Consider the following 19,052-nt stretch of genomic DNA (forward strand, 5'->3'; position numbering starts at 1 on the left):
TGAGATGGGATTAACAAAACTTAATCGGCTCTCCTGTAGAAATGAAGGCTACGTGCCTGACCTACAAGAAGTTTTTGATATGCTCAAAATTTTCGATATCGATATAGATCCAGGTTTCAAAGTACACAGGAATCCTTTCCTTCGGAAAATGGCCAGTAAGGAAAGAGAGCGAATACAGATTAGATGCGGTGTATGCAAATTACTACTTTGATCACTTGGCCAATGAAATTTCAGATTAACTGCCAATAATGTCACAAAAGATATAGAAGATGAACGATATCTAATCACCCTTAACCAGCGAGATACATCTTTACGATGTTTTCAGATCCCAAAGTCGATGTGATGGTGTCTATGTTTGTCAGCTCCTCGAAATATACGGGATTATAGCAAGTGTTTAAACTTGATCTTCCTTAAGTACAAACGGGTAATCATAAATGTTTACACACATACATACAAACGCACACAAAAACACATAAACAAGTGATTACTTACGCACACACATACACTAAGTGATACACACAAGCTGACACACACAAAACAAACATATGTATACATGAACACAATCTATGTACTCAAAGGGATGCAGTGTAAACTGCTATTTGTGTGCTAAGTAGAGTTTTACACTTGTGTTACCCCATCTCTTAACCTTGCATATGTGTCGTGGTTTTAATCCTATGTGTATACCTCTCTATGTGCGTGTGTGTGTGCGTGTGTGTGTGTGTGTGTGTGTGTGTGTGTGTGTGTGTGTGTCTGTGTCTGTGTATGTAACTACGTTTGTGTTAATATCTTTTTTGCACAGTGCAAGGAGAGAGAGAGAGAGAGAGAGAGAGAGAGAGAGAGAGAGAGAGAGAGAGAGAGAGAGAGAGAGAGAGAGAGAGAGAGAGAGAGAGAGAGCGTTTTACACTCACTGGGCCACATGTCAATATGTACGTCTATGTTTTTCATTATGCAAATGTTTATGTAGTTTTGTGAATTTCTTTTCATTAAAATGCGTTTTTCTCCATCACTTACCCTCTGACTTAAAGAAAAAGTCCTTTCGTGTCCAGCATCTATGCGCTGGGTGAAGTAACATCACATAAGTATAGTAATTGTTGTTTGAGAATAGCGTCACACTCATTTGCACAACATTAGTACTAGAGTATAGCATTCTGCCAAAAATTGAACACAGACAACACAACAAGCTCGGCATCAATAAATTGAGTACAATGAACACTTAAAAAGACGTGTATGGAAACAGCTACTTAAGGACATTAATATTTTTTCAATAAATTTACATTTCTTGAGTACAATAAGAACAGTCTGAGTACATGTACTGAGTACACTGACGATATCCTGGGTGGCAGTAACAGCTTGTGGAGTGAAGCCCCACCCGGTGCTCTAGTTGCCCTCGAACACAGGAACTTCCTCCTGGGAATAAACGATGATGTATCTACAGTGACAACATTATGAGAACAAGTGATATCTAAGACACTGAACGCCAGAGAATCAAAAGTAACAACTTAAGCACAATAACCGACCCTTGAAACCTTTCCAGAATACGGCAACTTCCCTGAAGCTAGGATTTCTACATACATATATATATATATATATATATGTATATATATATATATATATATATATATATATATATATATATATATATATATATATATATATATATATATATATATATATATATATATATATATATATATATATATATATATATATATATATATATATATATATATATGTATGGTGACTGAGTTTGGTAAAGTGTGTGAAAGAAGAAAGTTAAGAGTAAATGTGAATAAGAGCAAGGTTATTAGGCACAGTAGGGTGGAGGGTCAAGTCAATTGGGAGGTAAGTTTGAATGGAGAAAAACTGGAGGAAGTAAAGTGTTTTAGATATCTGGGAGTGGATCTGGCAGCGGATGGAACCATGGAAGCGGAAGTGAATCATAGGGTGGGGGAGGGGGCGAAAATCCTGGGAGCCTTGAAGAATGTGTGGAAGTCGAGAACATTATCTCGGAAAGCAAAAATGGGGATGTTTGAAGGAATAGTGGTTCCAACGATGTTGTATGGTTGCGAGGCGTGGGCTATGGATAGAGTTGTGCGCAGGAGGGTGGATGTGCTGGAAATGAGATGTTTGAGGACAATGTGTGGTGTGAGGTGGTTTGATCGAGTAAGTAATGTAAGGGTACGAGAGATGTGTGGAAATAAAAAGAGCGTGGATGAGAGAGCAGAAGAGGGTGTTTTGAAATGGTTTGGGCACATGGAGAGAATGAGTGAGGAAAGATTGACCAAGAGGATATATGTGTCGGAGGTGGAGGGAACGAGGAGAAGTGGGAGACCAAACTGGAGGTGGAAAGATGGAGTAAAAAAGATTCTGAGTGATCGGAGCCTGAACATGCAGGAGGGTGAAAGGCGGGCAAGGATGGAGTGAATTGGATCGATGTGGTATACCGGGGCTGACGTGCTGTCAGTGGATTGAATCAGGGCATGTCTGGGGTAAACCATGGAAAGCTGTGTGGGGCCTGGATGTGGAAAGGGAGCTGTGGTTTCGGGCATTATTGCATGACAGCTAGAGACTGAGTGTGAACGAATGAGGCCTTTGTTGTCCTTTTCTAGCGCTACCCCGCACACATGAGGGGGGGAGGGGGATGGTGTTCCATGTGTGGTGAGGTGGCGATGGGAATGAATAAAGGCAGACAGTGTGAATTGTGTGCATGGGTATATATGTATGTGTCTGTGTGTGTATATATATGTGTACATTGAGATGTATAGGTATGTATATTTGCGTGTGTGGACGTGTGTGTATATACATGTGTATGGGGGTGGGTTGGGCCATTTCTTTCGTCTGTTTCCTTGCGCTACCTCGCAAACGCGGGAGACAGCGACAAAGCAAAATAAAATAAAAATAAAATATACATATATATATATATATATATATATATATATATATATATATATATATATATATATATATATATATATATATACATATATATATATATATATATATATATATATATATATATATATATATATATATATATATATATATATATATATATAGAGAGAGAGAGAGAGAGAGAGAGAGAGAGAGAGAGAGAGAGAGAGAGAGAGCGTTAATGGGACGACCTTGATTAGGCCCTGATTTGTCCATGCCTTCTCAGCACACGTAAAAAGGTGAAAATTAAACCAATCAAAGATATAAGAAAGTTACGTCACTTGATCAATCCTTGCCTGGGATACCAACACTAATGAAGACTATTTTTATAGAGAAATAATTCCTTTCTTAAAATGACAACCTCATGATATAAGCAACAACTTCATGAGGACAGTAATAACCAAAAGACCATAATGACTTCCTCTTGAGTACATAATGATTGAGTGCATCTAAAACTTGAAAAAAGCAGTGTCTATGCATACTTCTGAACATGCCAACAACGCTAAATGTGAAAACATTACAAGAAAGGGAATATCCTCTCCTGATTAGAGAATAATAATATCCCTTACTTACGATAACAATCCATTTCCTACAGTGACAGTCTTTCAAGTACAACCATTTCATGTAAGATTGTAATGAAAAACCTCGCAAATCCAATCAAAACCCTTGTAATACAACCCATCTAAGAGCTAAATAACAGCCTGTATAATACAATAGAACTTCTCTGAACATAATCCCTTATGCTCTCGTATAAAACAACAACACCGTCGGTGCAACAATAATATTTTTGAGTGAGACTATTGTACTCTCGAGACAACAACATTCTGCCTAGCGACTATAACCAGAGTGTAACCATGATTACAACAACTGATGTAGGAACAGCCTTTTGAGTGCAAGCCACAGCTCGCTGAGTACCTACACTGAATGCAGTAACATTTACTTGAGGGCTTTTGCCAATTCTGATTGAATAATGATATTTTCATTACAACTCCTTCAGATCAACAATAAGTCAATGAGAAGAGGTACAACACCTTCATAGAATGATAAAACCATACAGTAACAGCATGATAAATACAAAAGATCTTTAAGTGTAATAAACGCCTATATTTGAGGGTAATGGGAGCCACTTAACATGGCTCCAGCCATCACAGCATCACAACAAACCCCTGGGCACAAAAACCCGTGGTCGTGATTGGGCCAAGTTTTGCCTGCTCCACGTCAGTCAACAACGAAATAGAAAATCATTTACTGAGTAGACCAAACAACCTGATCGTGTTATAAACCCTGCCATTATGATACAGACCCATTATAAACATTTGAAATAATTAGATACAATCTCCATGTCGCCATCTGAATATAAGGAAAACAAATTCATTATGTTAATTAATCTTTGACATAACTCACTTATCGACAAAGCCTTTCTGTGACGCCTTCGATGTAATGTCCCTTTGAGTACGGCCCCATGAACACAAAACCCGCAGAATATGATGATAATCATTACTGTATAGTAGAAAAACCTGGTTTGGAAATGGAATCGTTTCAGCAATCACGTGAGTTCAAGCTAACATCCCACTACAACAAAAGCCACTAAAGTGCAAAGTTCACACACACTTCTCAGGTAAACCTCTCATGAGGATCAAATGTCTCGTGAATGCAACAACAGACTCTCAACTCCTGCTTGCTGTGGTGACCGCCTGACTAACACAGGTACCTCTCTCTCTCTCTCTCTCTCTCTCTCTCTCTCTCTCTCTCTCTCTCTCTCTCTCTCTCTCTCTCTCTCTCTCTCTCGTTTTCCTCCACACGAGCAACAGTGCTGGATACGTGGACGGTAGGAGGAAAGTCCTGAGGATAAATACCACAGTAAGATCAGACCTTGCACGGCTCGAACCTCACATTGCACTCTTGTGAATTTCAAGACCTTGAAAATGCGTGTAAACTACTCCATCAATATTTGACTCGGTGTGGGTGAAATCCAGTCGTGGTCAGCACTTACTGAAAACGTAAAATAACAAAATTATCACTGATGTGTTTTCTTTAGTATTATTATAACCGAGTGAATATATGCATACATATATCTATACATCTATATGACTACTCTCCTTGGTAATGAAAGAAAAAGAATTCTAAGACTTTGATTTTGATTGATGTAGTTGAAAGTGCAAAGCCATCATCTGTCAGGTCATGAGAAGACAGGAAAAGCGAAGGAGGCTACTACTGCTGCTGCTGGTGGTGGTGGCAACGGTGACGAGCACCGCTCTGTTAGGATGCTGCTTCATGGTAAGACGGGGCTATTTCACCCTTGTGAAACCAGAAGGAATATATATATATATACATATATATATATATATATATATATATATATATATATATATATATATATATATATATATATATATATATATATATACATATATATATATATATATATATATATATATATATATATATATATATATATATATATATATATATATATATATATATATATATATATATATACACGTATATATATTTTTTTGCTTTGTCGCTGTCTCCCGCGTTTGCGAGGTAGCGCAACGAAACAGACGAAAGAAATGGCCCAACCCACCCCCATACACATGTATATACATACGTCCACACACGCAAATATACATACCTACACAGCTTTCCATGGTTTACCCCAGACGCTTCACATGCCTTGATTCAATCCACTGACAGCACGTCAACCCCGGTATACCACATCGCTCCAATTCACTCTATTCCTTGCCCTCCTTTCACCCTCCTGCATGTTCAGGCCCCGATCACACAAAATCTTTTTCACTCCATCTTTCCACCTCCAATTTGGTCTCCCTCTTCTCCTCGTTCCCTCCACCTCCGACACATACATCGTCTTGGTCAATCTTTCCTCACTCATTCTCTCCATGTGACCAAACCATTTCAAAACACCCTCTTCTGCTCTCTTAACCACGCTCTTTTTATTTCCACACATCTCTCTTACCCTTACGTTACTTACTCGATCAAACCACCTCACACCACACATTGTCCTCAAACATCTCATTTCCAGCACATCCATCCTCCTGCGCACAACTCTATCCATAGTCCACGCCTCGCAACCATACAACATTGTTGGAACCACTATTCCTTCAAACATACCCATTTTTACTTTCCGAGATAATGTTCTCGACTTCCACACATTCTTCAAGGCTCCCAGAATTTTCGCCCCCTCTCCCACCCTATGATCCACTTCCGCTTCCATGGTTCCATCCGCTGCCAGATCCACTCCCAGATATCTAAAACACTTCACTTCCTCCAGTTTTTCTCCATTCAAACTCACCTCCCAATTGACTTGACCCTCAACCCTACTGTACCTAATAACCTTGCTCTTATTCACATTTACTTTTAACTTTCTTCTTTCACACACTTTACCAAACTCAGTCACCAGCTTCTGCAGTTTCTCACATGAATCAGCCACCAGCGCTGTATCATCAGCGAACAACAACTGACTCACTTCCCAAGCTCTCTCATCCCCAACAGACTTCATACTTGCCCCTCTTTCCAAAACTCTTGCATTCACCTCCCTAACAACCCCATCCATAAACAAATTAAACAACCATGGAGACATCACACACCCCTGCCGCAAACCTACATTCACTGAGAACCAATCACTTTCCTCTCTTCCTACACGTACACATGCCTTACATCCTCGATAAAAACTTTTCACTGCTTCTAACAACTTTCCTCCCACACCATATATTCTTAATACCTTCCACAGAGCATCTCTATCAACTCTATCATATGCCTTCTCCAGATCCATAAATGCTACATACAAATCCATTTGCTTTTCTAAGTATTTCTCACATACATTCTTCAAAGCAAACACCTGATCCACACATCCTCTACCATTTCTGAAACCACACTGCTCTTCCCCAATCTGATGCTCTGTACATGCCTTCACCCTCTCAATCAATACCCTCCCATATAATTTGCCAGGAATACTCAACAAACTTATACCTCTGTAATTTGAGCACTCACTCTTATCCCCTTTGCCTTTGTACAATGGCATTATGCACGAATTCCGCCAATCCTCAGGCACCTCACCATGAGTCATACGTACATTAAATAACCTTACCAACCAGTCAACAATACAGTCACCCCCTTTTTTAATAAATTCCACTGCAATACCATCCAAACCTGCTGCCTTGCCGGCTTTCATCTTATGCAAAGCTTTTACTACCTCTTCTCTGTTTACCAAATCATTTTCCCTAGCCCTCACACTTTGCACACCACCTCGACCAAAACACCCTATATCTGCCACTCTATCATCAAACACATTCAACAAACCTTCAAAATACTCACTCCATCTCCTTCTCACATCACCACTACTTGTTATCACCTCCCCATTTGCGCCCTTCACTGAAGTTTTACATTTGCTCCCTTGTCTTACGCACTTTATTTACCTCCTTCCAGAACATCTTTTTATTCTCCCTAAAATTTAATGATACTCTCTCTCCCCAACTCTCATTTGCCCTTTTTTTCACCTCTTGCACCTTTCTCTTGACCTCCTGTCTCTTTCTTTTATACGTCTCCCACTCAATTTCATTTTTTTCCCTGCAAAAATCGTCCAAATGCCTCTCTCTTCTCTTTCACTAATACTCTTACTTCTTCATCCCACTCTCACTACCCTTTCTAATCAACCCACCTCCCACTCTTCTCATGCCACAAGCATCTTTTGCGCAATCCATCACTGATTCCCTAAATACATCTCATTCCTGCCCCACTCCCCTTACTTCTATTGTTCTCACCTTTTTCCATTCTGTACTCAGTCTCTCCTGGTACTTCCTCACACAAGTCTCCTTCCCAAGCTCACTTACTCTCACCACCCTCTTCACCCCAACATTTACTCTTCTTTTCTGAAAACCCATACAAATCTTCACCTTAGCCTCCACAAGATAATGATCAGACATCCCTCCAGTTGCACCTCTAAGCACATTAACATCCAAAAGTCTCTCTTTCGCGCGCATGTCAATTAACACGTAATCCAATAACGCTCTCTGGCCATCTCTCCTACTTACATAAGTATACTTATGTATATCTCGCTTTTTAAACCAGGTATTCCCAATCATCAGTCCTTTTTCAGCACATAAATCTACAAGCTCTTCACCATTTCCATTTACAACACTGAACACCCAATGTATACCAATTATTCCCTCAACTGCCACATTACTCACCTTTGCATTCAAATCACCCAACACTATAACCCGGTCTCGTGCATCAAAACCACTAACACACTCATTCAGCTGCTCCCAAAACACTTGCCTCTCATGTCGTAGAAAGCGACTAGAGGGGACGGGAGCGGGGGGCCAGAAATCCTCCCCTCCTTGTATTTTTTTAACTTTCTAAAATGGGAAACAGAAGAAGGAGTCACGCGAGGAGTGCTCATCCTCCTCGAAGGCTCAGATTGGGGTGCCTAAATGTGTGTGGATGTAACCAAGATGTGAAAAAAGGAGAGATAGGTCGTATGTTTGAGGAAAGGAACCTGGATGTTTTGGTTCTGAGTGAAACGAAGCTCAAGGGTAAAGGGGAAGAGTGGTTTGGGAATGTCTTGGGAGTAAAGTCAGGGGTTAGTGAGAGGACAAGAGCAAGGGAAGGAGTAGCAGTACTCCTAAAACAGGAGTTGTGGAAGTATGTGATAGAATGTAAGAAAGTAAATTCTCGATTAATATGGTTAAAACTGAAAGTTGATGGAGAGGGATGGGTGATTATTGGTGCATATGCACCTGGGCATATATATATATATATATATATATATATATATATATATATATATATATATATATATATATATATATATATATATATATATATATATATATATATATATATATATATATATATATATATATATATATATATATATATATATATATATATATATATATATATATCTATATCTATATATATATATATATATATATATATATATATATATATATATATATATATATATATATATATATATAGATATAGATATATATATATATATATATATATATATATATATATATATATATATATATATATATATATATATATATATATATATATATATATATATATATGAGCAGAAGTTGGTGACTGAGTTTGGAAAAGTGTGTGGAAGAAGAAAGTTAAGAGTAAATGTGAATAAGAGCAAGGTTATTAGGTACAGTAGGGTTGAGGGTCAAGTCAATTGGGAGGTGAGTTTGAATGGAGAACAACTGGAGGAAGTGAAGTGTTTTAGATATCTGGGAGTGGATCTGGCAGCGGATGGAACCATGGAAGCGGAAGTGGATCATAGGGTGGGTGAGGGGGCGAAAATTTTGGGGGCCTTGAAGAATGTGTGGAAGTCGAGAACATTATCTCGGAAAGCAAAAATGGGTATGTTTGAAGGAATAGTGGTTCCAACAATGTTGTATGGTTGCGAGGCGTGGGCTATGGATAGAGTTGTGCGCAGGAGGATGGATGTGCTGGAAATGAGATGTTTGAGGACAATGTGTGGTGTGAGGTGGTTTGTTCGAGTGAGTAACGTAAGGGTAAGAGAGATGTGTGGAAATAAAAAGAGCGTGGTTGAGAGAGCAGAAGAGGGTGTTTTGAAGTGGTTTGGGCACATGGAGAGGATGAGTGAGGAAAGATTGACCAAGAGGATATATGTGTCGGTGGTGGAGGGAACAAGGAGAAGAGGGAGACCAAATTGGAGGTGGAAAGATGGAGTGAAAAAGATTTTGTGTGATCGGGGCCTGAACATGCAGGAGGGTGAAAGGAGGGCAAGGAATAGAGTGAATTGGAGCGATGTGGTATACCGGGGTTGACGTGCTGTCAGTGGATTGAAGCAAGGCATGTGAAGCGTCTGGGGTAAACCATGGAAAGCTGTGTAGGTATGTATATTTGCGTGTGTGGACGTATGTATATACATGTGTTTGGGGGGGGGGGGGGTGGGGCCATTCCTTTCGTCTGTTTCCTTGCGCTACCTCGCAAACGCGGGAGACAGCGACAAAGTATAATAAATAAATAAATATGAATATATATATATATATATATATATATATATATATATATATATATATATATATATATATATATATATATATATATATATATAGATATATATATATATATATATATATACATATATATATATATATATATATATATATATATATATATATATATATATATATATATGTATATATATATATATATATATATATATATATATATATATATATATATATATATATATATATATATATATATATATATATATATATATGCATATATATATATATGTATATATATATATATATATATATATATATATATATATATATATATTTTCTTTTTTTTTGTCGCTGTCTCCCGCGTTTCCGAGGTAGCGCAAGGAAACAGACGAAAGAATTGGCCCAACCCACCCCCATACACTTGTATATACATACGTCCACACACGCAAATATACATACCTACACAGCTTTCCATGGTGTACCCCAGACGCTTCACAAGCCCTGATTCAATCCACTGACAGCACGTCAACCCCGGTATACCACATCGATCCAATTCACTCTATTCCTTGCCAGCCTTTCACCCTCCTGCCTGTTCAGGCCCCTATCCCTCAAAATCTTTTTCACTCCATCTTTCCACCTCCAATTTGGTCTCCCACTTCTCCTCGTTCCCTCCACCTCCCACACATATATCCTCTTGGTCAATCTTTCCTCACTCATCCTCTCCATGTGCCCAAACCATTTCAAAACACCCTCTTCTGCTCTCTCAACCACGCTCTTTTTATTTCCACACATCTCTCTTACCCTTACATTACTTACTCGATCAAACCACCTCACACCACACATTGTCCTCAAACATCTCATTTCCAGCACATCCACCCTCCTGCGCACAACTCTATCCATAGTCCACGCCTCGCAACCATACAACATTGTTGGAACCACTAATCCTTCAAATATACCCATTTTTGCTTTCCGAGATAATGTTCTCGACTTCCACACATTCTTCAAGGCTCCCAGAATTTTCGCCCCCTCCCCCACCCTATGATTCACTTCCGCTTCCATGGTTCCATCCGCTGACAGATCCACTCCCAGATATCTAAAACACTTTACTTCCTCCAGTTTTTCTCCATTCAAACTTACCTCCCAACTGACTTAACCCTCCACCCTACTGTACCTAATAACCTTGCTCTTATTCACATTTACTCTTAACTTTCTTCTACCACACACTTTACCAAACTCAGTCACCAGCTTCTGCAGTTTCTCACATGAATCAGCCACCAGCGCTGTATCATCAGCGAACAACAGCTGACTCACTTCCCAAGCTCTCTCATCCCCAACAGACTTCATACTTGCCCCTCTTTCCAAAACTTTTGCATTCACCTCCCTAACAACCCCATCCATAAACAAATTAAACAACCATGGAGACATCACACACCCCTGCCGCAAACCTACATTCACTGAGAACCAATCACTTTCCTCTCTTCCTACACGTACACATGCCTTACATCCTCGATAAAAACTTTTCACTGCTTCTAACAACTTGCCTCCCACACCATATATTCTTAATGCCTTCCACAGAGCATCTCTATCCACTCTATCATATGCCTTCTCCAGATCCATAAATGCTACATACAAATCCATTTGCTTTTCTAAGTATTTCTCACATACATTCTTCAAAGCAAACACCTGATCCACACATCCTCTATGACTTCTGAAACCGCACTGCTCTTCCCCAATCTGATGCTCTGTACATGCCTTCACCCTCTCAATCAATACCCTCCCATATAATTTACAAGGAATACTCAACAAACTTATACCTCTGTAATTTGAGCACTCACTCTTATCCCCTTTGCCTTTGTACAATGGCACTATGCAAGCATTCCGCCAATCCCCAGGCACCTCACCATGAATCATACAAACATTAAATAACCTTACCAACCAGTCAACAATACAGTCACCCCCTTTTTTAATAGATTCTACTACAATACCATCTAAACCTGCTGCCTTGCCGGCTTTCATCTTCCGCAAAGCTTTTACTACCTCTTCTCTGTTTACCAAATCATTTTCCCTAACCTCTCACTTTGCACACCACCTCGACCATCATTTTGCACACCACCTCGACCAAAACACTCTATATCTGCCACTCTATCATCAAACACATTCAACAAACCTTCAAAATACTCACTCCATCTTCTTCTCACATCACCACTACTTTTTATCACCTCCCCATTAGCGCCCTTCACTGAAGTTCCCATTTGCTCCCTTGTCTTACGCACTGTATTTACCTCCTTCCAGAACATCCTTTTAGTCTCCTTAAAATTTAATGATACTCTCTCACCCCAACTCTCATTTATCCTCTTTTTCACCTCTTGCACCTTTCTCTTGACCTCCTGTCTCTTTCTTTTATACATCTCCCACTCAATTGCATTTTTCCCTGCAAAAATCGTCCAAATGCCTCTCTCTTCTCTTTCACTAATAATCTTACTTCTTCATCCCACCACTCACTACCCTTTCTAATCAACCCACCTCCCACTCTTCTCATGCCACAAGCATCTTTTGCGCACTCCATCACTGATTCCCTAAATACATCCCATTCCTCCCCCACTCCCCTTACTTCCATTGTTTTCACCTTTTTCCATTCTGTACTCAGTCTCTCCTGGTACTTCCTCACACAAGTCTCCTTCCCAAGCTCACTTACTCTCACCACCCTCTTCACCCCAACATTCACTATTCTCTTCTGAAAACCCATACAAATCTTCACCTTAGCCTCCATAAGATAATGATCAGACATCCCTCCAGTTGCACCTCTCAGCACATTAACATCCAAAAGTCTCTCTTTCGCACGCCTGTCAATTAACACGTAATACAATAACGCTCTCTTGCCATCTCTCCAACTTACATACGTACACTTATGTATATTTCGCTTTTTTAACCAAGTATTCCCAATCACCAGTCCTTTTTCAGCACATAAATCTACAAGCTCTTCACCATTTCCATTTACAACACTGAACACCCCATGTATACCAATTACTCCACCAACTGCCATATTACTCACCTTTGCATTGAAATCACCCATCACTATAACCCAGTCTTGTGCATCAAAACCACTAACACACTCATTCCGCTGCTCCCAAAACACTTGCCTCTCATGATCTTTCTTCTCATGCCCAGGTGCATATGCACCAATAATCACCCATCTCTCTCCATCAACTTTCAGTTTTACCCATATTAATCTAGAATGTACTTCCTTACATTCTCTCACATACTCCCACAACTCCTGTTTCAGGAGAACTGCTTCTCCTTCCCTTGCTCTTGTCCTCTCACTAACCCCTGACTTTACTCCCAAGACATTCCCAAACCAGTCTTCCCCTTTACCCTTGAGCTTCGTTTCACTCAGAGCCAAAACGTCAAGGTTCCTTTCCTCAAACATACTACCTATCTCTCCTTTTTTCACATCTTGGTTACATCCACACACATTTAGACACCCCAATCTGAGTCTACGAGGAGGATGAGCACTCCCCGCGTGACTCCTTATGTTTCCCATTTTTAGAAAGTTAAGATACAAGGAGGGGAGGATTTCTGGCCCCCCGCTCCCGTCCCCTCTAGTCGCCTTCTACGACACGTGAGGAATGCGTGGGACGTATTCTTTCACCCCTATCCCCAGGGATATATATATATATATATATATATATATATATATATATATATATATATATATATATATATATATATATATATATATATTTTCATATATATATATATATATATATATATATATATATATATATATATATATATATATATTTTCTTTTCTTTCTTTTAAACTATTCGCCATTTCCCGCGTTAGCGAGGTAGCATTAAGAACAGAGGACTGGGCCTTTGAGGGAATACCCTCACCTGGCCCAATTCTCTGTTCCTTCTTTTGGAAAATTTAAAAAAAAAAACGAGAGGGGAGGATTTCCAGCCCCCCGCTCCCTCCCCTTTTAGTCGCCTTCTACGACACGCAGGGAATACGTGGGAAGTATTCTTAATCCCCTATCCCCAGGGATTACGACATATCATAGGCATGAGAAATGTCACAGGCATGAGAAAGGAGACCAAACACCCTGAGAACAAACAGCTCAAGTTGGCAAGTGATTATTGCTCATGGTTACACTGTTGGAATCCACAATATTATACTTAAGAGTGTAAAGCAAGAATCAAATGTGAAACATTTTGACTAGTGGGGAAGCCCTCACTGTCCACACTATGGCAATGAATACAGGTATAAAATTTTCTGATATTTACAAATGTTCTGTGGCTTTATTTACTGATCCATCTCATAAAGAAGGGTATCAAATGAGCATAACAAAATAAGTAAAGAGAATAAGTTTCAATAGACAATTCTCCACTTTGCATATATATATATATATATATATATATATGTATATATATATATATATATATATATATATATATATATATATATATATATATATATATATATATATATATATATATATATATATATATATATATATATATATATATATTCATATATATATATATATATATATATATATATATATATATATATATATATATATATATATATATATATATATATATATATGTAAATATATATATATATATATATTTTTTTTTTTTGCTTTGTCGCTGTCTCCCGCGTTTGCAAGGTAGCGCAAGGAAACAGACGAAAGAAATGGCCCAACCCACCCCCATACACATGTATATACATACGTCCACACACGCAAATATACATACCTACACAGCTTTCCATGGTTTACCCCAGACGCTTCACATGCCTTGATTCAATCCACTGACAGCACGTCAACCCCGGTATACCACATCGCTCCAATTCACTCTATTCCTTGCCCTCCTTTCACCCTCCTGCATGTTCAGGCCCCGATCACACAAAATCTTTTTCACTCCATCTTTCCACCTCCAATTGGTCTCCCTCTTCTCCTCGTTCCCTCCACCTCCGACACATATATCCTCTTGGTCAATCTTTCCTCACTCATTCTCTCCATGTGCCCAAACCATTTCAAAACACCCTCTTCTGCTGTCTCAACCAAGCTCTTTTTATTTCCACACATCTCTCTTACCCTTACGTTACTTACTCGATCAAACCACCTCACACCACACATTGTCCTCAAACATCTCATTTCCAGCACATCCATCCTCCTGCGCACAACTCTATCCATAGCCCACGCCTCGCAACCATACAACATTGTTGGAACCACTATTCCTTCAAACATACCCATTTTTGTTTTCCGAGATAATGTTCTCGACTTCCACACATTCTTCAAGGCTCCCAGAATTTTCGCCCCCTCCCCCACCCTATGATCCACTTCCGCTTCCATGGTTCCATCCGCTGCCATATCCACTCCCAGATATCTAAAACACTTCACTTCCTCCAGTTTTTCTCCATTCAAACTCACCTCCCAATTGACTTGACCCTGAACCCTACTGTACCTAATATATATATATATATATATATATATATATATATATATATATATATATATATATATATATATATATATGTGTGTGAAATTGCACTTCAGCAGGAGTTCATACAATTCTATCTAACATATAATTCTTTTTTCTCTGCATGTGGCACATGTTTCATGGAGACAATCCATCTCTTCAGGCGCCAGTAATCACTTAAGCTATTCAGATCCCAGCATCACAACAGAAGTACCGTCTAGCGTCTATCATAGACCACACACTGACCTGGTCAACAGTAACCGGTAAATGGAGAGTAGGGGTGCCATGTGGTTGCGGGATTGGCCGGGATAGTTGGATATGTCTTAGACGAATTCTCTTAACAAGAGACGAACACATTTATTCGTTTCCTTTAAGAACAATCTTTGTTTGTAAAACTGAAACTTTACCACACTTTTCCTACAATTTCATATTTCAAACTGCGGTTGTGGATCAGTTTTGAAGATTTTTCAGTGATTTTTATCATTTTCCTGTTTTGATATACCAACTCTGGGCATTGGACAGTTTCCATTACAAAACTTACTATTCAAATTGAATGGCAGTTTTGTCTTTCAAGGGTAACTTATCATTGCAGGTGTCATCTCCGGACGGGATGATATTGGAGTCTGTAGCTGACCACTTACCTAGCGACGACCCACGGGTGTTGGCGGAGCTGAAACAATGGTTTCTGGATCCTCCCTCAACCCTACCGTATAACCTGTCCACCAACCCTCACTACCTGGCCACCAGTCGCATGGGGACGTGGCCCTTCATCCATAAGAACCTTCGGCAGCTGTTCTCCGAGGAGAGGGAGGGTTTCTTCGTGGAGGCTGGCGCTCTGGATGGCCAGCAGCTATCCAACACTCTCTGGCTGGAACAAGAACTGAAATGGACGGGACTGCTTGTAGAGCCAGATCCCTTCAGTTACGAAGCTTTAAGAGCCAAGCATCGCAAAGCCTGGACGTCTAAAACCTGCCCTTCCCAGGATAACTTTGTACAGGAGGTGGTGCACGTTTCCGCTATCTTGAGAAAACAATACTTTTCTCCCTGGAAATGGCACCTAAGAGGAGCTTCCTACCAGCTGGGAGTCAACCGAAGCGCTATATTTGACACATACTTGCAAACCGCCGACCAAACCTACACAATTACAACTTGCTTCCCTCTGATATCTTATTTACTAGCTCTTAATGTGACGACAGTAGACTTCTTGTCTCTGGACACCCAAGGAACGGAAATAGGCATCTTAAAGTCCCTTCCATGGAGCGCTATAGCCATAAGAGTGATCATTGTGGAAATTGAAGATTCGACCTTTGATCCTAGTTTAACTGGTTACATGAATGACAGAGGATATGTTCTAATTACCCACGAAACAGATTACATTTACGTTAAAGAGGGGGACCCTGTTCTCTCTTTACTGTGAACTTCCACTCGAGGCTCAAACAAGAACCTACCTAACGATCAGTGAAGATTCTCTCGTGTATGACAATTATCATTCACTTGGTCCTGTGGACAAGGAACAGAAAAATCATTTTATCACAAAGAGTTTATTATATCTATTAAGGCTCTTGAATACGCCGACCAAACATAAAAAGATGAAACAACAACGGTGTGTTGAAATTATGAGTAATTCTTTAAAACAGAAAATTTGGTTGGTTACTTAGACTGAAGATGAGAAACATAAAGCTTAAATGATGGACTTAGAAGTGGACGAGAAGCAGTGACATAGGCAGGATAGGAACGTGGATACATCTGAGATGCATCTGCTAAAACAAGAACTCAAGATAAGCTGCGTTATGAAAACAGTAGAAAAGGATCAAAAGGTGTAAGATATACCAAAAGTAATGGAGTTTAGATTAAAGACGATGTCCAAAAACTTTGAAAGCTAAGGAACAGGGACACGAATCATAAAGGATGGATATCGGGAGCGTTAAAGGTTAATGAGAATATCAGAATAATGAAAATAGTATTTATCTAATAGAATAAGAGGAACAAAATCCTAATTTGTACAAGTGGGATACGTGCAGTGAACAGGGGCCAAAACGAAGTATTAGAATAAGAATATTTTGAAACAGGTAGAACAAGAACGCAAACTGTGAGACTGATATAACTCAGTAGTGAGTGATCAGGATAAAACGAAAATCACAAAAAATAACTGTACAGGTTTCATGGTGCCTGTGGTCTACAAAGGTGTACTTTTGAGTGAAGCACGATGGTGGAAGGAACTTTATCATGTTTACTGTAAAGAAGACAGTTCAAAATCTGGTTCTAATTTTTCTTGTCACTTTTGGTAGTTTTTGAAGTGTTTTTAAAAACAAAACAAAATTCTATTTCAAATTAAAAAACCTTCTCAAAATTAATGTTTTTTTTCCAAATAAAAACATTTTGCTAACTAACAAGGCACAAGTTTTAATGATCACATTCATACTTTTCTGGTCGCATCATACCTTACATACTAATTTCATTCTAACCTTAAACAATCTTTAACTCTTTTCCGTACACTCTTTCAACACACAATCCACTCCACAGCTCCTTCTTCATCCTTCTTCACCGAAAGTCCCATACCATCTTCCGCTCTTGACCTCTCACTCACCCGAGACTTCACTCCCTTGACATACTCAAGTAATCCTCCCCCCTTCAGTTCAACAGTGTTTCATTCACAGCCAGAATATCCAGTCACTCCAAGCCAGGCGTTCCCAAACATTTGAATCTGTTAACCGCATCACAGACTTATTGAGCCTTAATCGACCCACGGTCACATATTCAAGAGCATATATATAATATATATATATATATATATATATATATATATATATATATATATATATATATATATATATATATATATATATATATATATATATATATATATATATGTATATATATGACAGCTAGACCCTGAGTGTGAACGAATGTGGCCTTTGTTGTCTTTTCCTAGCGCTACCTCGCGCACATGCAGGGTGAGAGGGTTTTCATTTCATTTGTGGCGGGGTAGCTACGGGAATGGATAAGGGCAGACAGTATGAATTATGTATATGTGCATATATGTATATTTCTGTGTGTATATATATGTATAAGATGAGATGTACAGGTATGTATATGTGCGTGTGTGGACGTGTATGCATATGCTTGTGTATGTGGGTGAGTTGGGCCATTCTTTCGTCTGTTTATATGTATATATATATATATATATATATATATATATATATATATATATATATATATATATATATATATATATATATATATATATATATAAATATATATATATATATATATATATATATATATATATATATATATATATATATATATATATATATACATATATATATATATATATATAAACAGACGTAAGAATGGCCCAACCCACCCACATACACATGTATATGCATACACGTCCACACACGCACATATACATAATTCATACTGTCTGCCCTTACATATATATGTATATATAAATATATATATATATATACATATATATATATATATATATATATATATATATATATATATATATATATATATATATATATATATATATATATATATATATATATATATATACATATAGGTGTGGTTTCAGAAGTGGTAGAGGATGTGTGGATCAGGTGTTTGCTT

General features: G+C 38.4%; 1 protein-coding gene across 1 annotated transcript; it reads left to right on the plus strand.

The window, feature by feature from the left end:
* Positions 1-4,815: 4,815 nt before the first annotated feature.
* On the plus strand, positions 4,816-17,764 carry LOC139752604 (uncharacterized). The gene is made up of 2 exons (XM_071668360.1): positions 4,816-5,208; positions 16,027-17,764. Exons 1-2 carry the CDS (start codon positions 5,113-5,115, stop codon positions 16,849-16,851), a joined length of 921 nt encoding a protein of 306 aa, XP_071524461.1. The 5' UTR covers positions 4,816-5,112; the 3' UTR covers positions 16,852-17,764.
* Positions 17,765-19,052: the final 1,288 nt, after the last annotated feature.

This window comes from Panulirus ornatus, chromosome 13 (assembly GCF_036320965.1).
Source record: "Panulirus ornatus isolate Po-2019 chromosome 13, ASM3632096v1, whole genome shotgun sequence".
Taxonomy (NCBI): domain Eukaryota; kingdom Metazoa; phylum Arthropoda; class Malacostraca; order Decapoda; family Palinuridae; genus Panulirus; species Panulirus ornatus.